At 44.9% G+C, this 25109-nt stretch overlaps 3 protein-coding genes across 4 annotated transcripts; all 3 read left to right on the forward strand.

Annotated features, from left to right (window-relative positions):
• The first annotated feature begins 610 nt into the window (after positions 1 to 610).
• On the forward strand, positions 611 to 24590 carry LOC104926670 (ras-related protein Rab-3D). 2 transcript variants are annotated; one of them, XR_003463058.1, is made up of 6 exons: positions 611 to 820; positions 2870 to 3103; positions 5496 to 5614; positions 6218 to 6342; positions 6535 to 7065; positions 24580 to 24590. XR_003463058.1 is itself a non-coding variant. In XM_027283645.1 (5 exons), the coding sequence occupies exons 2-5, from the start codon at positions 2870 to 2872 to the stop codon at positions 6720 to 6722; spliced, it is 666 nt and encodes a 221-aa protein (XP_027139446.1). In that variant the 5' UTR covers positions 611 to 820; the 3' UTR covers positions 6723 to 7279. The 2 variants fall into 2 exon arrangements, 1 of the variants encoding a protein (XP_027139446.1); XM_027283645.1 differs by lacking the exon at positions 24580 to 24590 and having other exon boundaries at positions 6535 to 7279.
• Positions 8383 to 12538, forward strand: tspan34a (tetraspanin 34a). The gene is made up of 8 exons (XM_010740579.3): positions 8383 to 8486; positions 9615 to 9694; positions 10147 to 10362; positions 10641 to 10715; positions 10829 to 10936; positions 11022 to 11156; positions 11239 to 11331; positions 11997 to 12538. Exons 2-8 carry the CDS (start codon positions 9638 to 9640, stop codon positions 12051 to 12053), a joined length of 741 nt encoding a protein of 246 aa, XP_010738881.1. The 5' UTR covers positions 8383 to 8486; positions 9615 to 9637; the 3' UTR covers positions 12054 to 12538.
• On the forward strand, positions 17244 to 18854 carry dand5 (DAN domain family, member 5). Its single transcript, XM_027283642.1, has 2 exons — positions 17244 to 17726; positions 18069 to 18854. The coding sequence occupies exons 1-2, from the start codon at positions 17244 to 17246 to the stop codon at positions 18357 to 18359; spliced, it is 774 nt and encodes a 257-aa protein (XP_027139443.1). The 3' UTR covers positions 18360 to 18854.
• Positions 24591 to 25109: the final 519 nt, after the last annotated feature.

Below are 25109 nucleotides of genomic sequence, written 5' to 3' on the forward strand. Positions count from 1 at the left end.
ATTCAAATGTATAAATAGACAACTTAGATGATTAATGAACTCTCAACTTTTTCTGTTTCCAGCCAGTGAAACTTTCTAATTTGACCTTTTATGTCATCATAAATGAAATATCTGTCATTTCTGTTTGGATCAGAAGTTATTTGAGAAGATTTAATGCGCATTGTCACTGTTTTTTACTCAAATAAGATTAGTAAGTAAGAAATCTTTAGTTCTGGCTCCACGTGTCGACATTAAAGGGGCAGTGTGTAGGATTCATCAGCCTCCTGATGTGTAGCAGCTGATGATTGCACCACCCTCGCCTCACCCTCTCCTTTCTACGATGACCCAATACTGAGCCAACCATTCAGATTTTCAGCTTATTAAACACTGAAGAGAACAGTTCTGAATATTATACTCCCCCTAAATCTGACACACTGAACCTTTATTGAGTATTGATGCTATATAGAGTATTTAAATAACAGCCACCATATGACATTACAATAATCACGTTCATTGCTGGAGAGCTGCTCAAACAAACAAACCTCCAAATATCCTCAGATTTGCTCTTGGGTGGTTTTATTTTGAAAGCCTCGACAGGAAGCGCCGTGTATATATTGTGGCTGACTTGACAGCTGGTTAAACGGTGTGTGTGTCCCGGTGACAGGCACATGCACAGTCTGGAGATCCGGGAGCGGAGCGCCTGAGAGAGGAGCGTCCGAGCGCAGCGCACAGCCCATCGGCCGCCTGCAGGTAGAGAGGGGGAAGCCCGCGGGGAAGGACGCAGGACACGGACTGGAGGACACGGACCGGAGGACACGGACTGGAGGACAGCAGATCCGAGGTGAGACCCGCTCACACTGACGGTTTGTTTTATCAGGCTGTGGCTGAGCAGGCAAATGAGGCAAACTGTTGATCCGGAGTCAGGCTACATCTCAGGATATTAGAACTTTTATTTCTGGAAATAATTAGATTGATTAAGTGTCAACAAGTGTCCGAGCCTTGTGTTGGGAAGTACACACCCCGTTTCCATGAACCATTTACATCAACTTCACCCACTTTAAGCCAGATGTGAACACCTGCCTGAGCGCGTGTCTTTTATCAAAGGATGGAGTCACTTTAAAAACCTCCACGCGCACCAGGTTGCACCTTTTTTCATAAATGATGTGCAGGCGCATGCGTGGATATCGGTGTTTTGCTGAGTGTGTTCAGCAGCAGCAGCAGCACGCCGGCCAGCCCTTCTTTATGGGATTGAAAGCGGTAATGCTGAGCTGGTCTCCAGAGAGGGAGGGACTGTCTGACAGAGGAGGGTGGGGTGGATGAATGGATGGATGGATGGATGGATGGATGGATCAGCCTCCTTATGATGCAGAGAGAGAGATGGAGGAAGGAGAGAGTGTGGAGTGGGTGAGATGATGTGGATGGATGATGACAGGAGGGATGCATAGATGGATGAATATGAGTAAAGGATGAAAAATGTGTGTGTGTGTGTGTGTGTGTGTGTGTGTGTGTGTGTGTTTAAATGGGAGTGTCAGCCGGTCGATGGATGGTCACATGGGTGATGGATGAAACACTGAGGGATGGGTGGAGAGTCTATTGCCCCCACCGCTCAGCAGCCACTGATCCCATATGTTTTGTAACGTGAGTCCAGTGGGTGAGTGATACCGGGAGGAACGGGGGAGGATCACGCCCTCGCCGTGATTCATCGTACAACAGGGATGAGAAGGAGCTCTGAGGGATGAGGGAGGATGAATTTCAGACATGTGAGCGCAAACCTGAGTAACTCAAATAGCTGAGATTCCTCACTCTGACACCCAAACACACGAGTACTGTCTCAGCACATCGCTGTCCCAGCAGTCAGCATGAGCCAAGGAGGCTGGTGATGGAGCCAGATCATACTCACTGCTCCACTAACCCAAAGAGTTTTCCCTCTGGCTGCATGTCCAGGCTGTTTATCAGCTGAGGGAATAGTTGACATACTTGTTGCATGATGCAGATACCTCTGTAATACACTGGTGAGGAGGTAAAGCCTGGACGTTACAAGAGCTGGTCTCTGCTTCTTGTTCACTTGTTTTTTTTTTTAGTTGTCATCACTTATGTAGGTCAAACAGAAAATGACACATTTAAATTAAAATAATCAGTCTGAGTAGCAGACGTCCGTCCAAGTGTTTGCTCATGGTGGGAACTGTTGGGTCTCTGTAAAGGATAAAGAGCACGGTGTAGACCTGCTCTATCATTTTAATTAGGGCGGCACAGTGGTCCAGTGGTTAGCACCATTGCCTGACACCGGCTGGGGCCTCAGAGTTTGCATGTTCCCCCTGCCTAACAGGTTAATTGATGACTCTAAATTTCCCGTAGGTGTCAATGGTTGTTTGTCTCGTTAAGCCTTAATATAATGTGAACAGGTGAGTTGTATATAAATTCACCCTCAGTACAGTTGTCATGAACGGGGAAATTAGCTACAGAGACCAAAACTGTTTTTTGTACCAGGCTGTAAACATGTTTATTTCTGCTGTGAAGTTGGACATTTGGACATGGGGACTTATGGAGACTGACTCACTTCTGGAGCCAGCCTCAAGTGGACGTTAGAGGAACTGCAGCTTTTTAGTACTTGCGTTGGAGGTTGTACTTGTCGTTATTGGATTGTCCCTGCACATACTGTACTGTACGTCATAGATCTGTAGACTCATAAAGCTCATCAGTGTGTATTGGTGTGTTGTTGTTTGTGTGGCTGCAGCTCACAGTTCAGAAAACAAAGATCCTGCTGATTAATATCTGACTAATTTCATGGATTAACTCATTTCAGCACTAGCTGTTTTCTCTATGGTCACAGGCTCCATCTGGAGATTAGTCCATGAATGAGTTCCGTCATTCTTTCTGCTTCGTTTGACAGATGGCACTAGCCAAAGATCCCGGGTCGGGCCCGGAGCAGAGGGACGCAGCCGACCAAAACTTTGACTACATGTTCAAGCTGCTGATCATCGGCAACAGCAGCGTGGGAAAGACCTCCTTCCTGTTCCGCTACGCAGACGACTCCTTCACGTCAGCCTTTGTCAGCACTGTGGGCATCGACTTCAAGGTCAAGACCATCTACAGGAACGACAAGAGGGTCAAACTTCAGATCTGGGTGAGACAAACTGAGACACTGATCTTTGAAATGTGCTGAAACAGGAAGATTCTTCTGTTCTGTCAGATCGATCCAACACCCGGTGCCATCAAATAAAGTTATTTCATGTTAGTAATGATAAATTAATAACTTTGTGCACTGGGTGATTATTTATTTCTGCTTTTACTCGTTCGGTTAATCTTTAACAGCCCCCCATCAGCCAAAAAATAGATTACTGTTACTATAGCAACCCTGGAGTTGAGCAAAGTTAATACTCTACAGACAAAGATATGTGGCTTTCAGTTTGCAACATTTTAAGCCCAGTCGATGCGGCGTGGTCGTCATTAGTAACAGTCACTGTCGTTTTGACTGGTTTGGACGTCGTGCTGTGGAGCTTGGCATGAAAAAGAATCACGGAGCAAAGCTAATGAAAGATTCTTTCCTTTCCTCCACTCGGCTGTTGACATTCATATATCAGGTTCCTCCAGGAGGAAAGGGTGGAAGTCTGGCAGATAAGAACTGTTGTATGTTTGCTCAGTGCAAAAGCCGAGAAGTAAAAGCTGCCACACAATGTTGCAGTTTGACCAGATTGAAGTCCAGTTTCTCTCAGGGTGCCACACTGATCGTGATATGTCTGATGTTTTATGTCGTGTTAACAGTGTTGGATCAGTTCTCAGTTTATATACTCTTAAGGGTAATTTACCTCTCCACACTGCACCTGTAGCCCGGGGCAGGTTCTATTGGACCAAAGCCATATACTGCATCTGTATCTGTGCGCAGACTCTTTTAGGAGTGATGTGGCTTGTGCAAATCGTTACTGTGTATTTGAATATTTTCATGTTTTTCAGTTTACAGAATTATGCAACAACAACATGATGCACAAATGTGCAGAGAATAGCAACAACCAGTTCATGTATCTGTGTTTAGGAAGGAACAAAAAAAAAACAGCTTTGCAAGAAGCAGTCAGCCCAGCTCGGCGTCTGTCTTTCAGCCTTTTATTTCACCAAGCTCTCACCAACCACTAAAAGTCAGTCCCACATTTACTCTTGTCCGGCGGCTTCTTGCTCGCTCACTCTCTCCTTTTCTCTTCTTAGCTTCCTCGGTCAGCGTCCTCTTCACTCTCTTCTCCTCTGCCATCATGTCCATAGAAGCTGCTGAGCCTGGTTACCTCCTCTTCTTCTTCCTGGTAGTCCATAACACCTGTTGGTACAAACACTCAGTTCGTCAGCTTGGCGGTGAGCTCAGAGCGACGGGTACCCGTCGCTCTGAGCTCACCGCCAAGCTGACGAACTGAGCTAACAGCAGCTACAGCTGTCAGCAGTTTACTTCACTGTCCATCATAAACTCTGTAAATCACAGAGAGTTGAGGCGGAGCAGCCGGAGGACATCAGAGGGAAAACCAGAAAACATTTCCTCCATAAAATATGATCCAGTTTCACCAGAATCAGTGAAATAGTTGCTGCTGTGTGGTTTTTCACTCCACATGTTGCTGTACAGAGCAGACAGACTGCAGCGCTGTAATTCACTTGATAATAATTAATGGCATTTACGACTAAAATAAAGCTTCAACCAAACTCAGAGTAAACAGAGCTTTTGAAAGCGTTGTTACTCAACACAGACCGTTTATAGCCTCCACCCCCCCGCCCTCTTACACGCTGCTGCCTGTCATGAATGTGGCGTAAACTCATTTCTCACACTGCAGAGTTAATGACAGTTGATGTTTAACATCGTCCCCAGATGGCAGGGTTCATGAAAGATGCATGGGTCTGAGCTGCCGGAGGTGAATGTGCTTACTACGCATGCTGACACTCAGGACAGATGTACTACTGAATGTTAGTGGAAGGCGAGGACTCGCCCTCAGCGCCGCCGTCAGATGAAAGTAATACATCTTTTAGGTTAATGTATCCAGCATAGCGTGGCTTCTCTGCTCCGTTTAACAATGGTACAGCTGCATAATGTTACACGAGGGAGGGGGGACACTGGTGTCAGCGGAGCATCTTCAAATCTGCATGAAGGTAACATTAGCTGGCCTTTAACAACATTCAGATCCATCAGTTTCAGTCTGAATGTGCCCACCTCAGATGTGTCTTTAGCGTCTTTAGAACTTATTTCTGTCCCTAAAGGCGCAGCCACGAAGCAGGGCGCACATCCTGGTGTATTTACAGGGTGTGGCAACAATCAACACATGACAGGACGGATTAGCTTCTGCTGCAAGAGAGTTAATGATTCACCTTCCCTTCACGGGACAGCCAAGTCAAACATTTGTTTCCTCCCTCTGGACTCTTCTTGTATTTTTGTTTCTATGGTTAATACTGAGGTGAACACTGTATGAGTTGTGGAGATTTGTCTTTCTGTGAGATTGAGATGTGCTTGAAACAATAAATGACCCAGGATGTCTCACGTGTCTTTTCAGGACACAGCCGGACAGGAGCGCTACCGGACCATCACTACCGCTTACTACAGAGGAGCCATGGGGTTCCTGCTGATGTATGACATCACGAGCCAGGAGTCCTTCTGTGCCGTGCAGGACTGGTGGGTAGACTTCAACGCGTAACGTCGTACTGTAAAAACAGCACGTATATCAGCTTGGCTCTGTTACCCGGGGGGAAAGGCATTCGTCAAAGCTGTGTGTTGTTTTTTCCTCGTCACTGTCGCAAAGCTCATGGTGGGAGTTCCTAGAGCCCCAAGAACCCAACAACAGGTTCATCGAAGGTCTGTAGGTGTAAAGTAGGAAAGCTTCGTCTGTTCTTGATCAGTCTGTCGGTGAGGGTGGTTTTCTCTAAAACACAGCACAGCAAAGAAAAACAGCAAATAACCGTGAACACAGTACAAAGGTTTTTTCATATATCGCCACAAATCTGACAGTTATTGTAAAATATTCTCTGTGTAAAGAGCCGTGGATGAAAACCCTCAAAAATAACAGCAGCCTTATTTTAATACTTTAAATAAATACCAGCAAATTAAATCATACATTATATAAATAAAATAAAAGTGCACAAGTGTTATCAGCATCATCACTGTAAGCTCGTTGTTGTTGTCGAGTGTTATATCATTATTGACATCATTATGACTCAGGCTTTAAATGTACAAACTTCAGTCTGGTGGTTGTGAGAACGTTGTGCTGATGTTTCTCAGGGCGACACAGATCAAGACGTACTCGTGGGGGAACGCTCAAGTGGCGCTGGTCGGCAATAAGCTGGATTTGGACGAAGACCGGCAGGTCCCCACTGAAGACGCCCAAAGACTGGCCACAGAGCTCGGTCAGCACACACACACCTACAAACACACACACACACACCTACAAACACACACACCTACAAACACACACACACACACCTACAAACACACACACTCTTTTATCACACGCTCAGCTAGAACACACAAACCAAACATCACTATAGGGACTCATGACCTCTCTCTCTCTCTCTTTCTCTCTCTCTCTCTCTCTGCAGGCTTCCAGTTCTTCGAGGCCAGTGCCAAAGACAACATCAACGTGAAGCAGGTTTTCGACAAACTCGTGGACGCCATCTGTGAGAAGATGAACGAGAGCCCCAACGGCGAGGCCGGCCCGGCGGCCAACAACAAGGGAGCGGACCTGAAGGAGACGCCCGGCAGCAGCCAGGGCGGCTGCGCATGCTGAGAACTATCAGTGAACACAGAGCGACTGATCTGATCATTGTGAATGTACTTTACCATATATGTTACTGCAATACTATCACGGATGCTTGGCTCTCTGATCTTTTCCTAACTTGGTGGCGACTCTTCGTGATTTGAACGTGACTGTTACGCTGACATGCCAAAGACCTGCACTGACCTCTGCTGCTGCTGCATTCTGTCTTTGTCTGGGTGGGGGAACAGCACCTGTCTGCAGGTGAGGGTGGGTGGGTGAATGGCAGATCAACATGGCGTGGTGGATCGCTGCCATTTACTTGAGTCATGCTACCCCCTTGTGGGCGTGACGTGGAAATGCATCACTGTGACTCGTCACACCTGAAAGGTGCTGTGTCATTCCAGGTCTATGTGTGTCGTCCAGACTTGTTGTTATTGTTTTGGAGGGAATATTCTCAGCTGCTTTTAATTTATATTTTTATTTCTTTTGTTTGTTTTTGTACCTTTTAAAGGTTTAATGCTTCAACGTTTCCTTTCTGGGTTTATCGTGTCCCTCTAAAAGTTGAAATTAAAAGACGTGGATCTATACGTTATGTGTGCTGGTTTTCATTTGCGCCCAGTAAACTTTTATTTACCTTATTCTTGTATATTTTTCTCAACTTTTTTTGGATTTGGTCATTTTGGCTTTTGTCTTTTTTTAAAAATAAATCTCTTAAACAATTTCAAACTTGAAACTGAGGTCTGATCAATCAGGAGTGTGTCTGCTCAACATGGCCTCCACACGCCCCTTTATCTCCTCACAGGTCACACACACACACACACACACACACACACACACGGTTGTAAAAAGGGGAGTTCATGCCCTGGACGTCATCGGCCAGAAACATTTCCTGGTGACCAAAAGTCACTTGTTAAAATAGGAATCCAGGAACTTGTGACCAAAATGTTTTGAACTTTTAAAGGCTTAAAATCCTCATTATTATTGAATGTTTGATCATTTTGATCAGGGCTGAAGTTGATTGTGAAAGAATCTGACAAATTAAAATAAATGAAATCAAATGAATTTTGTTGCTAATCTTTGACATAACCCCGCCCCTCTATTTGGAAAATTATTAATTTTTTGTGTTTTTCTTTTTATGCAATAAAAAATTAATCTATCGCATAATTAAACTTTTCTGTTTTTCTTTAAGTTCTTTAAGAGATTTATGAAAAAAATATTGATCTATGAGGATTTTATAGTTTTTGGTGCGTGTACATTTTTACCACGAAGGTGTCCAGAGGGCCGTAAAGTTGAAATGTTCTTTTCCTGCATTAAGCAACACTCCTGACAGGAAAGAGTCTGATGCATGATGGATTACTAATTAGTCCCTGTAACGGTCACGTCATACGTTTAATTTCTGTGTTTTTCCACTCATTAGAAAGTTCAAGTTTGTGTTTCTTCCAACATTAAATGATTTCATTCCTCGGATTGGCTTCTCTTTATGATTTTCTTTGTTTGTTTTGAACTTTGCGTCACCAGTTCTAATCATCATCATCATCATTATTATGGTCACAAGTTCCTGGATTCCTATTTTAACAGGGGACTTTGGTCACCAGGAAATGTTGCGGGCCGGTGAGAGAGCAGAACTCCCCTTTTTACCACCATCAGTGTGTGTGTGTGTGTGTGTGTGTGTGTGTGTGTGTGTGTGTGTGTGTAACCTGTGAGGAGATAAAGGGGCATGTGGAGGCCATGTTGAGCAGACACACTCCTGACTGATCAGACCTCAGTGGACACACAGACTTCTCTGCAGCACAGGTAAGAGCTTCACACACGTTTTTATGAAAATATCCAACTCAATAATGAAACATCTTTTATCTTAATGATAATAATATGAAGAACTTTGTAGAGCACCTTTAAACAACATGTTAGCAGGTTATTTTGAATCTAAAAACATTTCATAGCTGATGAATGTGACCTGATCAGTAAAGTCAGTTCACAGAGGTTTGACGATCTGTTCATACGTCCTCATATTTCTCTCATAATTAAACGTTTACCTTCCAAAGCAGGTGGTTCATTACCTGATGTCCATCATTCAGTATTTTGTTTAGTAGTTTTCATATTTACTTGTGATAATAATAACACTATATTACAGCCACACACTGAATAAGTCAAATATGATCCAACTGAATCCTCTTTATGTTTAAAAATACAGAAACCAGCTCCTTCAGAAGTTACATTTGAACTTTAAACTGTTTTTCTCTGACTTTAAGTCACAGTAAAAACTTGTATTTGTTCTGTTCTGCTGCGTCAAGTCTTAGGTCCACTGAATAGACTCAAATAAACAGCATGTGATGCTGCTGCTGTCATGAAGCTGTTTATTGCCTCGTGGAAACACACAGTGTTCCAGTCACGACATCAATAACTATAAAACTGAGCTCTGATACAGACGACAGACAGGAAGCAGCTCCCTGCAGTCTGACTACTGTAAGGTGATAAGACACCTTTTTATCACCTATCATGCACTTATTTCAAATTCAAGTTCAGTTTTAACACCATGAAACCATTTTACAGTAAAGCTGGAAGTTTTTCGCCTGGTGAGGTGAAAACCAACAGTAAAGTTTATATATGAAGAAACTTTTCACACATCAACCGAAACCTAGGGTTACGTCATGAAAAACTTTTTATTTATTTTAAGGGAGATTAAGACCCTGTCTGTTCTTCAGCCGTGGTTAATGTTTAACCAAAGCAAATGCCTTTCGACCCATGTCGCCGCTCGCTCCTGTCGTCCTGTGTCATTGATTTTCCTATGAGAGGGAACATGGACGGTTCAAAGAAAGTCAAAGTTTTAAAGTTAAAGAAATTCCCTGCACAGTTTAAATAAGTCTGACCAGTTATGTTCTTATTCTGTCTATGAACTAATGAACTCTTTTTGTTTTGTACCAGCGTGAACAGCAGAATCAGTCAACATGTGTTGCTCCGGCTTTCTCAAAATTATGATGTTCATCTTCAACGGAGGCATCTTTGTAAGTTGGAATAAAGTAAAGGAGACACATGCTGAGAGTTAGCTTAGCTTAGCATAAAGACTGGAAACGGTAGGAAACAGTTAGCCTGTCCGAAGGTAACAACATCCAGCAGGAAGTCACTGCTCCCAGCCAAGAAACAGTCCGGCACAGAACCGACCTGCAAGAGCACAGTTTGTCATTTCTGCCTTTTAGTTTTTGCACAGATGAAACAAATAAAATATTAACTGATGAGCTTTAAGCTGAGATAAGATAAGCAGCAGCTGGCTGTAGTTACATATTTACATATGTTATGTTATTATTCAATCTTCTCTAACACTCGGCATTCAAACTACTTAGAACTATTCTAACTAATATTTTCTTAATTGTCAGGCTGTAGCATCATTTCTTTATTCGACCATGTTCCTCCATCCTTTGATGCCCCGGCCTTCTTTCTTTCCCCGCCTCTCCTGCAGGTTGCAGGTGCGTCCATCCTGGGCGTGGGGATCTGGGTGAAGGTGGACAGTGGTTCTCTGCTGGGTCTGCTGGATAAGGTGGAGGGCACTCCGTCCGGGTTGTCGCAGCTGGTCAACGTCAGCTACCTGCTGATCGGAGTGGGCTGCGTGCTGCTGGTCATCGGCTTCCTGGGCTGCTGCGGGGCGGTCAGGGAGAGCAGGTGCATGCTGCTGACGGTGAGCCATGTTGGAGAAAGGATTCATTCTGAGTTTAGGATTTGACTTCTTACTCGTGCATGTTGGTTCAAAGCGGCTTCTTTCTGTTTATTGGAGATGAAATCTGATTTCTGCAAATGTTGAAATGATTTTTCACCACAGTTCAATAAACGCCTTCTCATTTATCTGAGGGGAACCTGTTCAATATTTTAGTACAGAGCCTGCAGTTTTGAACTGAACTGCTTAAATGTTCCTTCTTCAGGCCTGTTGAGTCATTTCTCATTTTTCTCCCCGTTCAGTTCTTCAGCATCGTGTTGATCATCTTCCTCGTCGAGGTCGTGGGAGCTGTGGTGCTGCTCGTCTTCCAGGGCGTGGTAAGTGCCTCTCAGCTGCAACAAAAAAAACAAGCCGTGCTCTGCAGTTGTGGTCCGATTAAAAAAAGCCTGAAGCTAAAATGGATCGATGCTTGTCACCGTGTCTTTCTCAGGCTGATCAGCTTCTTGAGAGTCTGGAGGATGAAGTACGAAAAAGTATTCAAACAGACTATGGGAAAGATGAAGGTTTGACCTCCCTCTGGAACGCCACCATGACACAGGTTCTCTACCTCACATTTGTCACATCTGATCCATCTTTAGAGGCTAACTTTGTGTTGGGATTAACACTTTGTGCTTTTCCTCTAGTTTCAGTGCTGCGGATACAAGAACTACACAGATTTCGACGGCTCCCCTTTTAACGTAGGCGGCGTTTATCCAGAAACGTGTTGCAATTCGACCATCACCGTGGACGTCTGCAGTCTAAACAAAGCGGAAGAATCGGTACGAGACCGAGACCACGTCACTTTACGCACAAACACTGATGAAGTGCGTCAGATGACCCTCGTCTATGTTTCTCTTCCAGATGATTGACGGCTGCTTTAACAAGCTGCTGCAGCTGATAGAAGAGAACGCTCTGATCGTCGCAGGCGTGGCTTTAGGAATCGCTGCTCTAGAGGTAAAGAAATCCAGCTCAGGGACATAGATGGTTCTTATACAGCAAAATATTAAAAGTTGTCACCTGTTTTTCTTTGCATTCTCATATTGTCTTGTCTTATATGCCAATATTGTCACGGGGGAGTGGGGAGGTTACAGGAAAGGACTCAAATGCAGCCAGGTGTGGGTAAACAAAAGTTAACTTTAATAATCTAAAGCGGCAAGAAAAACAGAAAAGGGCAAACGCAAAGAGCAGGGTCAAAAACAGAAAAGCAGAAGACACAAAACAGGCAGACAAGGAAACAAAGGAAACACAGGAACTAAAGAGACTAAAGAGACCGGACTAATCAGGGGCAGGTGAAACAAATCAGGGGCAGGTGCAAAATCAAAAAGGTGGGGAGTAGAATAAGACAAGACAGACAGGGTGGAACTACAAAATAAAACAGGAGACACAGAAACAAATATAATGATCAGAATCAGAATAATAATCTGTAGACACATTATGACTTACAGACAGACACAGTAGAGTAGATGGTGACCATGATGGAGCATTTAAGAGATAGATATTTCCCTCAGGCGTGTTATTGGACTTTTATCATTCCTTCATCAGGTGACTGGTCCTCTTATGAACCGTAAACGTCGGCTGTTATGACTCTGTGTTCAGATGACGTGTCGTTGTCTTCACAGATTGCTGCCATGGTGGTTTCGATGGTTCTCTACAAAAAGATCGGCAGCAAGGCATAGTGTTTCCTGTTTGGGTCGAGATAACGATGTTATAATTGTTGGAGAAATTTTCACTTTTTCTGTGTATATATATTTTTGGATTAAAAACAGATTAACAAAGTTTTAGTGCTCCACATGCCACATGCGTGTTTCTGCCATGTGGAGCATTAAAATCAAAGACGGAGCGGAGGTTTCAAATGTATCTGTGCACATTTCTACTGTGATTTATTTATGTGTTAGGAAGTCGACTCTCATATGTGCTGATGCATGCTGTACAGGTGTAATGATGCACATGTTTGTTCACTGCAGTAAAATGATACCATTTATTTTTGTATGTTTGATGATCTGAAACAATAAATATCACAATCTTCACCTGTTCTTTTTTTCATTTCTACATCGATGATGCTCTGTGGCAGATTTTCATAGACGTGTTTTCATATGTTCACTTTGTAAACGTGTAATATGCTTCAGGTTCGGGTCAATCAGGATTAAAAGTCTGAACAAAGCACCAATGTTTCTGTGTGTATCTGATCTCACTCAAGGGAAATAAATCAGCTGTCATTGTTACTGAAGGGTAAGCAACAATCACAAGTTATTCAATCACCTGGAAATGTATCAACATCAAGAATAAACTAAACCAGAAGTTTTATACATTTCAAAGTCTTCTCGATGTTTCATCTGTGAAGCGCTGGGTTCAGAATATGATTGTTGATCTGTTTTGTTTTTCCATTTGTACTTTAGTTTTATTGAATGGTTGTATCATATCATATCATATCATATCATATCATATCATATCATATCATATCATGTATTGTATTGACAAACTTACTTTCACTCCATGTTTTCAATAATGTATTTATAGAGTATTATATTGACCCGTATGATTGGGAGAAGCTCGACCTCCTAAAATCGACTGCGAGCTTTCTAAAATGAACATTTAGTAGATTAAAGTAGGAGACCCCGCTCAGCAGACTACTGCACAAATGGATTTTTGCTTTGCTGTTGCCCATAAAGTTGAAATTATTTAGTTTTCAGACTCATTCCTCTTTTTATTCCTATTTATACACACCAGGTTAAATGTGGTTTAATTTTCACTGTGATATATTTGGAAGAGATTGATCAATAAAGTTTAGAGAAGATACACGTAAAAAATATTTGATTCCAACTTTATGGGCGACTATCCCGAGGCACACAGGAGGATTCGATGTCTCAGAGACAGGTTCAAAAATGCACAAAGTTTACTAGACAAATATTTTGTGGTACAAAATCATCAGGCAAGAATCATAGTCAAAAACAGGCACAAGAATCAGGTCAATCAAAAACCGATTATTACAAGACAAGGAAACAAACAAAGGGAGCACAGAGACTAAATACAGAGGGAGGGAAACTCAGACACAGTCAGGCACAGGTGAAACACACTGAGAGAGGCAGGTGACACACGGGGGAGGGGGGAGACAGGTGAGACATGAGGAGACCTGAAAACATGATTCAACAGGACATGACAGTGACAGTGTGTATCACAATTTACATGACTGTCACACCGCGGTGAGGTCAAGCTGGGTTTTTGTTCTGTCTTGGGTCATTTCCTGTTTTATTTTGAAAGGTAACTCTCCTCTCGTTTCAGGTCACTTCCTCATGTGTCACTGGTCTGATTGTCTTCCCTGATCCCGATTGTGTTCACCTGTTCCCCATTACCCCCATGTGTCATTTAGTCTGCGTCTCCCTTTGTCTTGTTGCCAGTGTGTTTCGTCCCGTGCGTCCACCACAGCCCTCAGCCCGAGGATTTCTTAAGAAAGACTGATTTTGCTTTGTGATTTTCATAATTCAGTTTAGAGTTTTTCTAGTGCTGGATTTTCAGTTCAGTCTTTTGTTTTTCCTCCTCAGGAGTGATTTGTTTTTCTTGCCCTTAGCTTAGTCTGCCTCCAGTTTCAGGAGTGATTTTTAGTTGAGCTTTTTCTTTATTAGATTAGGTTATCCTCCGTCTTTTGTTTGAACCAGTGTTTTCGTAGTCATAGACAGTTGAAGTTGTACTTCCTTTGACTGGAGCGATTTATTATTTTGTTACCTTCCATAGCTGATGACTTCTGCAAATCTTAAATAAGCAACTGTTTGCCAGCACACTCATCAGCTAATGCACTTTTAAATTTGGGGAAGTGACTGAGAATTTAAACTGTGGTCAAAAATACTGTGAATATTTATATATTAGTTGCATTTTTCTTTTGGCTATGCATTTATTCTCTTTCACATGAACTATATTATAGATTTAAATTAATTCTACATCATGTAAAACATCAGATGGAAGCAGTCAGTCATTACTGGAAATGTGAGTCAGTGTCCTGTGGCCTTTCAGTTAAAGAGCACGGTTAGTTTCCTTCATGCAGTAAAAGTACTCGACAGTCTAACAGGTGAGTTGACGTCAGATTACAGTGTGTGTGTGTCAGCATGCAGGTGTGTTCAGTGGAGACTAGTTAGTGAAGTTTATTGAGTGCTGGCTGCTGAAGCGGCAGGTTTTCCCGTCACATGTTGCGCCACAGACACCTGATTACCGTCCTCAGTGGCGTCACAATCTAAAAATGTTGTCGCTCTTACTGCCGTCATAAAAACGGTTTGAACTGCAGTTACATGCAACATGTGACTGTGATTCATATTGTTTCAGAGTGTAATCCCACTGTGGTGAATATGGACAGCTGTACTCGAGTACTTGTTCTGATTACATTACTCATGATCAAAAACTAGAGACAACCTTACCAACAGCTAAAGTCCCACATTTACTCTTGTCCGGCGGCTTCTTGCTCGCTCACTCTCTCCTTTTCTCTTCTTAGCTTCCTCCGTCAGCGTCCTCTTCACTCTCTTCTCCTCTGCCATCATGTCCATAGAGGCTGCTGAGCCCGGTTACATTGCCCACTCACCAACCCTCGGTTCTGGTGGTCCAAAACGCCTGTGGCACAAACACTAACGCTCCCCAGGTGCTCTGAGCTCACAGTTTGGGCACCCCGGCTAACAAACTGAGCTAACAGCAGCTACAGTTGGCAGCAGTTTACTTTAGTCCGTCTTGAGGCAGTGAAGTCAAGTGGACAGAGTGACAGAGTGCTGTGATTTGTGATGCATTAATACAAACACGAGTCTACAGACTTCTCTGAGTGAGAAAACAAACATTATTTTTTGACCCCTTATCTGGCATCACTTTGTCTTTTTGTGATCTCACGTGTGTTCACTGAAAACATTTTTGCCTGGAGGTAAAACCAAACTCTAAATCCAGTGCATCCTCAGAATGTGCCCAGCTTTTCACATTGTATCAGTGATGGGCCAGAGGGAGACCAGGTGGACTCTACATCTACATCCACCTCCTGGGTCGACGCTTTCAGGCTGGCCTTCACGTCTTTTGACAGTTCCACCTTTGTGAGACTTTCTTGTTTAGAATTACACAGCTCACAAATCCAATCGTTTCCTGAGCAGTTTTATACTCTGCTGTTTTAAAGGAGGGCATTGTGCCTCCTCCCTTCCTAGTGTTTCCTGTTTCCCCTCCCTGTGTGCTCAACATCCCAGACTCCCCCAGATTGTTCAGTCTCCTCCGTGGTAACAATGCACGGCCAACCTTGTCAATTTCTGTGAACTTCTTCTATGAATGCCTGGGTTGGGTGTAGGGGTCAGGTTTGCTTCCCTGCCATGTCCAGCTCAGTCTCATCCCAGCATTTGGTCCAGGAGTTTTCTCACCATCATCCAGGTTTTATTACTCTTGGCTGAATCAGTGACAGAAGCAAGAACTTGCAAAATAAATCAAATAAATCCTAAGAGAAAGAAGGTTTTTAACCGACTGAATAAACTGTCTTCGCTTCCTGAAAACAGGATTGAACAACAGAGACAGAGACATGAATCAAAACTGTACTTTTTGAAGAACAGTGCATATCCTGTAAGTGTGTGTGTGAGAAACAAAACTTCTTTTAAAAACTCTTTTTAAATGTGACCGTGCTCTGAAACAGAGAGCAGTGAGATGAGCAGGCGTGAGAATCCTTTGTAAACCCTGCCCTCTTGTGGAAAACATTTTTCCTGCAGCTCAATGAGGTGCATTGATTAATACTGAACACGTCCTCACATGTTCTACATTATAATATCATATACAATATAATATAATGTCAACTGTCAAGTTGACCGCTTCGACCAGCGTATGAATGTTCCAGGTCAGTGTGGATGAGAAAGTCTTCAGATTACAGACAGTGAGTCGACTCTAACATGATGTGTTGGATGTTGGATGTTGGACGGGACACAGACGTGGAGGCAAAGTGCCTCTTAACACTGAGGTCTCTATGAGAAAGTCAAACAGCCTTTCTATTAAAAAGCTGTCGACGTGTGATCACGTCACGGGTGACAGAGCGCACTGAAGTCTAATGGTGTGATGATGGGAGAAGCTGAGAAGATGCTTGTGGGAATAAGTGGACAGGAGACGGCCTGTTGACACAGAGAGCATAAAGTCATTACAGCTTTACAGCCACAGGTGATTAAAAACACCTGGTGATGAGAAGGTTTATTGTTGGATGGAGAGCACCAGGCTTCCTGAAGCTACATTCAATGTTTGAAGTATGTGACACATCTCTACATAAAATTATAAATCCATGCAAAACATTTCAGATAATCTGTAAGTACTAATATGCATCCTGCATAAATAAATCAAACCTGTGTGTTGATCGTGGACTGAGTCATTTTTAAGTGGCGTATTCTGCAGCACACCACACACAAAATATCTTCTGATGTTGAGACGTGAAACTGTTCTGTCGGCTTTTTTACTTTAATTCTTCCACGTAGCTCTCAATTTAAAACACTTATAAATGAAATAAAGTGACCAAAATCAGTTTCAAACAAACCAACTCTGCATCCTTGTAATCAGCCCAAGATTTTTTATGACCGTGTTTTCAACGCTCACCTTGAAACTGAAATCCTCGGTCTGGCAACCATCCACGACCTGCAGTTTTAAGCTTGGTGTGATGTCTGATCCGGTGTGGGAATTGCGACACCTTCTCCGCATTAAAGCGCAGGTGAGAACCGGCAGCTCCCTGCATATAAGCGTCCCTCCGTCACAGTGACCAAGCACTGACAGCAAGGTTGCCTTTTGGAACCTTGGACCAAACCGCCAGACAAAGATTTCTTTTAATTTTTGCTTTAACCTTTTAGTTGTTTAGTCAGATTTTGAAATTAGTTTCTATTTTGTGCCAGAAAATGTCTTTCACTCTCAGCCTTGTGTTTTTGTCAGGTTGGACAGCTGTAGCTTTCACATTCCCTCACAATACTTTTGATAACATTGTGAAAGGGTCACGAGTCGAATTTGAATCATCTGGCAGCGGACCGGACGAACACCCTCAGGGAATAGTTAAGGTTGTGCAGCTGGACCCTCGAGCTCTCGCCCAGTCAGGCTTCTTCAGAAGGGGACTGACTCCCAGAAGAGCCCCGTCCCTGAGCTCCAGACTGTCCTTCCCCTCCTTCCTATCTCATGGGCGCCCAGGTCCGGCCTTGGCCCCAAAGACCCCGGTGAATCCACTGCACCACCTGCATCCTAAAAGCCCGGCTGAGATGGAACTAAAGAAGAGGCAAGGCCTGCAGATGTGGCAGAGAGCCACAAATAAAGGAGAGAAGATGACCATGGCCCTGCCGGTCAACCTGAAGGACGCTAAACAGACGTGCACTGCAGTGCCTTTCACTCAGGTAAGACTTTTATGTGATGTGTTATACCAGGGTTTTATTTCCTTTCTCTGCCAAATAGACGTCTGTGCAACGCATGAACAAGAGCATTAAAATGAGTGATTCTTTACACAGTCGAATAAAATAAAGCTGATAATGTCAGGAACTGTTTCAGAGGCAATCAGAGAGACGTCTTTTCTCTCGTAAAAAGCTCTTTATGGCTCTGCTGGAAGATTAGCTGTGATAACGTGGAATTACATGAACACAAAGTGTTGATTTTTACACCCTCAGAGGTAAATTAAGACAGACAATGTTGCAGAGATGTTTAGCCTAATCTCACTGTCATCCTCTCTGTCATCCTAACAGCGTGTAACAGCAGACGGATGTGAGGCGATAACGGTGCACAACAAGCTGTGTTTCGGCCAGTGCAGCTCCCTGTTTGTCCCGTCTGAAGGGGACTTCGCAGAGACGGGGGCCCTCCACCGACACCGGGCTCCTTGCTCCCGCTGCGCCCCGTCCAAAGCTCACACTGTGACCGTGCCTCTGCGCTGTGGAGCCGAGGTCCGGGAGAAACGAGTGATGGTGGTGGAGGAGTGCAAGTGTGAGACGAGTCGCGAGGAGAAGAGTGCAGAGGCCGCCGCGAGCACACACCTGTAACAGTTTAGATAAAGGACACCTCAGTCAACACACTGTGTGACACTTATTTACATATGTATCTGTGCATATGTGTGTCTGTATTCATTACGAGTCTGAATTCATTATTCAGAGTGAGATTCTGGTGGTTTTCTTCCACCACTGATTGACGACAAAGTGACCTATATCTCGGTCACGCATTTTTTCTGCTGTAACAGATGGAGACGTCCACGCTGGACTATGAAAAAATAAAATGTGTTTAGATGAATCTAAAGTGAAATATTATGATCTGTAATATTGTCATTAAAATGTCCTATTTGTCCACATTCCTTTTGCCTCGCGTTGCTAATTAGTTTCCTGCCAAACACTGTTAGATTCACAAGTGCATTCTGGTTTTCATGCAAAGCTCAAGTAAAAACACGCAGAGCATTTGTTGTTTTTTTTCTTTTTTTGTCCACCCACTCGTATTCGAGCATTTCAAGTGTCTGCTCCTATATTTTATTAAAAAGCCGCGTTCCACCGACTTTTAGCACGTAGCACTTACACCTGAAAGCACCAAACTAGAGAGCAAATGAGCTATTGAGCACGGGGTACTTAGCAGTAAGCAAACATAATTGTTTCAGCACGGACCCCTGAATTATGTATAGGAACCAGCCATTCTCATGCGCCATCTCCTTTCAGTGTAGTTGTGGGAATTTGAACATCCTTCACCACAGATGCACTTGAGCGAGTGGGCATGTGTGATTATGTGTGTGTGTGTTTTTCACTATAAAACCTATTATTCATTTATATCCTGGCACCTGGGCCTGGTAAAGTGAACTCATCCCACACGTCCTTACATACATTCCCAGAGGAGCATAAAGAAGGGGGCTCTTTGCGTTGCCTTGGCATGCTGTCAAAACGACTGTTTAGATGCCATTTGCATTCACGTGGGCTTTTCTGAAAAAGTGAAAGCGTTCATTGCACTACGGGGGTGCATTGAGTCCCTTCGGTTTCCATTAGCATGTGATTAACATCTCGGTGTTGATGGCTATATTTTCCAAGATTGATGGGACAAATATTTGCCCAGGTCTTAACTCTGTGGAATTAGGGGCCACTTTTTAATCAGGCGCTTGTTTTTTTTCCGTGGAGAGCTTTGGAGGCTTCGTGCCGCCTCGCTGACAGCGGTCAAAACTACATTTCCTCACAGTGAAGGAGGCTGTAATTCATAACGAAAATCTGCGCCGTGTTTCATCATCCATCTCTGTCTTTGCACAATGGTCCTCTCTCACTGTGCTGTTGTGATGACGGAGGCGAAAGGGGAGAGTCGTGATCTCACTATCTCCAACACCGTGCCGCTCTTGTTTGAATCTTTTTGTCTTTTTTCTAAAAAAAAAATGAAAAGGGAGATAAAAAAAGAAAATAGTGGAGGGAGGGAGGGAGGGGTTGGTGGTGTTGGAGGGGGGAGGGAGGGTTGTTGATTGAACAAACAAGGTGCACAAGAGAGTGCACCACTTAGCAAGACAGATGTCAGCCCCCTTTGCATTGTGGGATCCGGCGGAGCACTCCTGCGTCATTAAGGATGGCCTGGTTCCCATGGCGAGGGGAAAGGAAGGAGCGAAAAGGAGGAGGGCCCGCTGCCAAGTTCAGCGCCTCGGGGATCAGATCAGCGTCACGGGGTGCTAAGTGGCCTAGTTAGCGCTTTAAAACGCACAATGAGCTGCCTGCTCTTTCTCTGTGTGTGGAGGCCTTTTAACTGTCAGACGTGGAAATGGATGGGAGGTGTGCGCGATGGAGGCGGACGCAAATCATATCAGGTCAATCAAGGTGTATCAAGGGGGGAACTGACATGACAGTGGAGGATTTGGGGCCTAATTGTGCACGTTTACGTGGACGTTTTATTTTGAAAGATACTTAATTAAGCATGTGAGCTGCTTATTGAGGCTCTTATTATGGTAATCAGCTGAAGAAAAACAAATATTCCCAGGTCAGATCATGGTGGTGCACCTGTGCGTCCCCCTGTATCTATAGCTATGGCTAAGTAGACCAAACAGCGCTGAGCTGACCAACCAGCTGAACAGTGCTGGAAGAGGACGGCCCGCCAGATTTCGCTCAGCCGCCTGGGTCTCTGCTGGAGCTAAACCGTCATGGTAGATTGGATCAGACTGGACTGCGGATCAGGCTCGTAGATCTGGCATTAGCAAGTGAGAGCAAACAGGGGTCCATCATCCACTCTCTGGAAGGAAACTGGGGCAGTGACAGGGTGTGCCGGGAGAAATGCGATGACCTGTTAAGTCATAGACCAGACAGAGTCTTCTCACCTAAATCCCACCGGTGCAGGTTTTACTGCTGTAGGTGTCAGGCTCTAGGTGTGAGGGTGTCTGGACCGCAGCTAACGTCCACCTTCCCCACTGATACGGCCGTACATGCTCGCTCTGTGGTGTTAGTCCGGACCAGCTGGTCAGAGTTGGCTCTGCAGGAGATGGTGCCCCGGGCTAAGCCTGCCAGCCTACTGCCATTCTGCTCGGCTGCCAGCTCGCCTGCCAGGCTGTCTGTTGGGTGCTGAGGAGGACGGAGAAAGGTGTAGCCTGCGGATCTGAACATCAAAGTTTGTCATTGGATAAAATCCTGCAGGGGTTTAAGTAGCTGCTGCTACCACTACTGCTAAACTGTACCACAACTAATGCTGCAAACTGTGTGTGTGTGTGTGTGTGTGTGTGTGTGTGTGCCTGTTCTGTCTTTGCTGACTGGACTCTGGCAGTCACACCACAGCTATAATGAAGACAACAGATGTAAGTGCTGTAGATCCATATGTGTACAGCGATTATCCAGGCTGTGCACCTCCTACAAGACACGCCGCTTATGCTGAGGAACATCAGGTGACTCCTCAGTGAGATAAACAAGCACAGGTTCAACCTCAGGAGACTTTAATAACATGTAAAGAAAAAAACAGAAATAAATCAGAGCGCAGACGTTATTAATGCAGCGTGAAACTTTCTGGATTTGTTTTTATGACAAAAAATTATTTTTTATTTTATTTTGTTAACCTTTATTTAAGGAAACGTCCCACTGAGATTAAACCTGGCCAAGGCGACCGGCGGCTCGAACAAGAAGAACAAGAAGATTCAAACTAAACAGACAGAATTACAACACATCACATCCCCACAAACATCAAACGTGCAGCACGAGCCATGAATCTTTCAAAATGAATTTAAAAGCAGTCGAATAAATCAGATCATCGAGTTTCGTAACTTTCTGGCTTATTTGAGCGTGCAGAGTTAAAAGTATAAATTAGATTATCCCTCATGAAACCATTGCACATGCAATATCAATGTGAGTGATGGGAGACGAACATCACGGACAGGTCCACAGAGGACGGTGGATTCTGTCTCCCATCACTTACAATCAAACTGTTAGTAGGGAGGAGGAATGATTAGAGTGTCTCAGTTCTTGAGCTCATACTTTCACCTGTCAGTGTACTGTGAGTACCCGGATGGTTCGTTCATTCATAACCGTTGGTTGAGTCTGGAACGCTGGACGCTGCTCGCCCTCACTGGTTGCCATGCTGGCTCTGTAGCCAAGGGAAGGGACGATCCGCGGCCGAGGAAGCTGCTGGAGCTGAAGTGAACAACACAAAATACAAAGGTAAGCTGTACATATGTTTGATTTTTATATGTGGGCAGTTAAATGTTAGCAGAGAAGAAGGCCGTACCTGAACCGAGTAAACACCCTGCTGAAATTAGAGCACTACAGCAGGAAGTACAGTGTACTACACAGGAGTGTACTAACAGACGTATACGAAATGGGACGCAGCCCAGGACATTTTAAGTCTGATATATTTTTATAAATATCTTTAAAAAAAGAAGAAGAAACCAAACCAAAAAACTGGAACCCTGTCGTCTGACCCCTCACCTGCAGGCGACATGAGGATAACGTGTACGCGATGATGTTTGTGTGTTTGCTCTGCGCTCTGACTGTGGCAGCATCAGTGCAGCTGAGTGTTGAGCTGTCAGTAAACCCTGGAGTGTGATGATGATGATGATGATAGCAATGTCGCTGTGGCAGGTGCGGTCCTGCATGCCATGCAGGTGATGTCTCTCATGCTCACTTAGCTAATGACTCCAATTAAAGTAATTAAGAGCTGGCACGGTGAAACCTACTCACCCGCCCCGCTGCCAGCCCCATCCATTCCCCTTCCTCTTCACCAGCGCACATCAGCGCCCCACCTCGTACCCACTACATGCCATCATCCATCGGGCTACTTCGCCCTCCTGCCTTAATCTTCCTCTCATGGGCACCTCACCCTCTCCTTCATGCCACAACCTCCCCGTGCCTCCGAGGCCTTTAAAAGAAACATGAAGCCTAAAATCAGCTAAACGCTCCACTCCAGAAGCACTTAAGAGACTCTCAGCCCAACTTATTGTGACAGAGACAGCTACGGAAGGGAGAGAGAGAGCGAAGGCCGGGTCCGGCCGGAGAAAGAGGGGCGTTAAACAGGGAGAGCAGATGTGAGCCAGGTCCTAACGAGGGGAGAGATAATTGTTTTGTTTTGTTAGGGGCCCTTCTTCAGCGTGGAGGGAGTTGAAATGACACGCCACACATGGTTTTTGGATGAAGTGGGTAAGAGGAGGGGAGCTGGGGTGGACGGGGATGTTGACTTGATGCAAGAGCAGTGAAAGTGTAGAGGAGGGTGGAGGAGGGTGAAGCAGAGGAAAGGCGGTCATACGTAGCTCTGCAAAAAGAAAAAGAAAAAGCTGTAGCCCACAACTGGAATCTGCTGAGTGTTTTTTAAGCTGACAGATTCACAAGCTCCCATGAAACTTTGATTATGGTCAGTGCACAATGTTGTCTTCCACTCACAGCACGCTCGAGATGGTTTCAATGTCAAAATACACATTAATCACAGAGCAGTTCAACAGCACAGTCCACAAATTCCCACAGTGGGAAAGACCACACCACGCCAAAGCTGGAGACATAACTTTGGCTACCGGGCCTGGTCAGATTTATCAAAATTTATGAAACGGCAAACATATGAATCTCTGGTGTCTTGGTGTTCTTTCAGCGCTTGGATTCCCAGGCCGACAGTCGATGTTCCTGGATTTGTAGTTGGCGTGCCGCTTCTCCAGAATTTCATCTAAATTTTCGGAGAGAAAAAGACTTTGATGTGAACCGTGGGTTTACCTCCCTCTGCCGTCCTCGTGTGTCCGTCCACTCCGGCTCATTTCCTCGTTATTTATCTGTAACATTTCACCAGAAGACAATGAGAAATGTGACTGCAGCGTTACATATTCATGTGGAAAAAAAAAGAAAAGAAGAATGAGCTGCCCTTTGCGTGGTGGCACATCACTGATGACATTCAAGACAGTTTTTTCATCAGCGAGATGAAAGCCTTGTGAAAACCACCATCATCAAAATTACAGCTGAGCACACTTTGGTAATCTGGCGACTAACAGCATCAAGCAAATTATCCTGGTGGACTGTCTCTTTGAAGCCAGGCCTGCGAAACCACCTCCAGAATCCTGTCACCACTTCCATGAAGATAAATGGTATCATTACACAGTCTCCATCATGCATTAGCTGATCTGGAATCCACTTTTCGAGCAGAGAGTGGAAGCGGCTCCATGGATTACGCTCAGATAGCGCCGACAGAATGCGCGGCAAACATTGCTAACTCGTTTTTGTTTACAGCGCTCATCGAGGACGGCGCCGCGAAACCAAAACAGTTTGTTAATTTCTTGAATTACGGCCGCGAAACAACTCATTCCGGCTCTGCTCTGTCAATAAGATCAATACCAATACAGACGCAATTTATCCAACACATTCTGCCAGTGTCACAGATATCTGTCCACAAACAGTCATCCTCACAGTGGGCAGAGGAGGAAGAGGAGCATGCCAGTGTGTGTGTGAGTGATTGAGAGAGAGACAGACACATAGGAGGTGGGGGGAGAAAAGAGGTTGGAGGGGGGGCAGTGCGCCAGTGTTCAAGAGAGATAGGCCAAGTGAGAAAGCAAGGGAGTGTGTGCATGTTTGAGTTGTGTGTGGCGGGGTACAGAGGAGGGGTGCAGGTGGCATGGAGCTGGCGCAGGCCTGGCCCACTGTCCCCTGGCAGTGCCAGGCTCCATCTGTCATCAGCAGGAACATCTGCAGCCCAAGGTGCCCTTGTCACCCAGCGTTAGAGTAACGAGTTTGGCGTTTCCATTAGTCCAGGGCCCTCGCCCGCCCGGCCGGCTCCAGCCAAAACCATGGCATTTTGGGTGTGAGTGAGTGTGTGTGTCCATATCGGAGAGAGAGAGAGAGAGAGAGAGGGAGCTGGGGGTAACTGGATTTGTTTGTCAGTTTGGTGCACGTGTGTGTGTGTGTGTGTGTGTGTGTGTGTGTGTGTGTGTGTGTGTTGGAGAAGTGAAGCCAGAACAACATGGCAGCACCGAGCGTTGACCCAGCTGGGCTGAGCCGGCATGTCGAGTCATGTCCCCTCCTGATGTGAGAGTGCCCAGTGCGCTCACACCGCTGCCAGGCCCAGTCTCTGCTCCCCCCCCCCGTCCGCCTCACTCTCTCACTCTTTCTCCCTCTCTCATCTTCCTGTCTTCCATCTGTCTGCCTCCCTCTTATCTGCCCTCTCTCCCTTACCTCTCCGTGCCCCTTGTAGTTTCCTCCCCCCCTGTACGCCGAGCCCTCTCACACCCTGAGTCCACGCTAACACTCTGCCTCTGAGCGCTACTCACATTTTTATCTTCCTTGTGCCTAAAAAACAGATGGTACTTCTTTCCCGGCTCCGTCTTTTCATCCCTCTCTCTC

This window comes from Larimichthys crocea, chromosome X, assembly GCF_000972845.2.
Source record: "Larimichthys crocea isolate SSNF chromosome X, L_crocea_2.0, whole genome shotgun sequence".
Classification (NCBI taxonomy): Eukaryota; Metazoa; Chordata; class Actinopteri; family Sciaenidae; genus Larimichthys; species Larimichthys crocea.

Excerpts from the sequence above, each read along its gene's own strand:
- LOC104926670 (XM_027283645.1), top strand. The coding sequence starts at position 2,870 with ATGGCACTAGCCAAAGATCCCGGGTCGGGCCCGGAGCAGAGGGACGCA. Across the intron at positions 3,104-5,495 it reads GGGTCAAACTTCAGATCTGG|GACACAGCCGGACAGGAGCG; the intron begins GTGAGACAAACT and ends GTGTCTTTTCAG. Across the intron at positions 5,615-6,217 it reads TTCTGTGCCGTGCAGGACTG|GGCGACACAGATCAAGACGT; the intron begins GTGGGTAGACTT and ends GATGTTTCTCAG.
- tspan34a (XM_010740579.3), top strand. The coding sequence starts at position 9,638 with ATGTGTTGCTCCGGCTTTCTCAAAATTATGATGTTCATCTTCAACGGA. Across the intron at positions 10,363-10,640 it reads GCAGGTGCATGCTGCTGACG|TTCTTCAGCATCGTGTTGAT; the intron begins GTGAGCCATGTT and ends CTCCCCGTTCAG. Across the intron at positions 11,332-11,996 it reads TAGGAATCGCTGCTCTAGAG|ATTGCTGCCATGGTGGTTTC; the intron begins GTAAAGAAATCC and ends TTGTCTTCACAG.
- dand5 (XM_027283642.1), top strand. The coding sequence starts at position 17,244 with ATGTCTTTCACTCTCAGCCTTGTGTTTTTGTCAGGTTGGACAGCTGTA. Across the intron at positions 17,727-18,068 it reads CTGCAGTGCCTTTCACTCAG|CGTGTAACAGCAGACGGATG; the intron begins GTAAGACTTTTA and ends TCATCCTAACAG.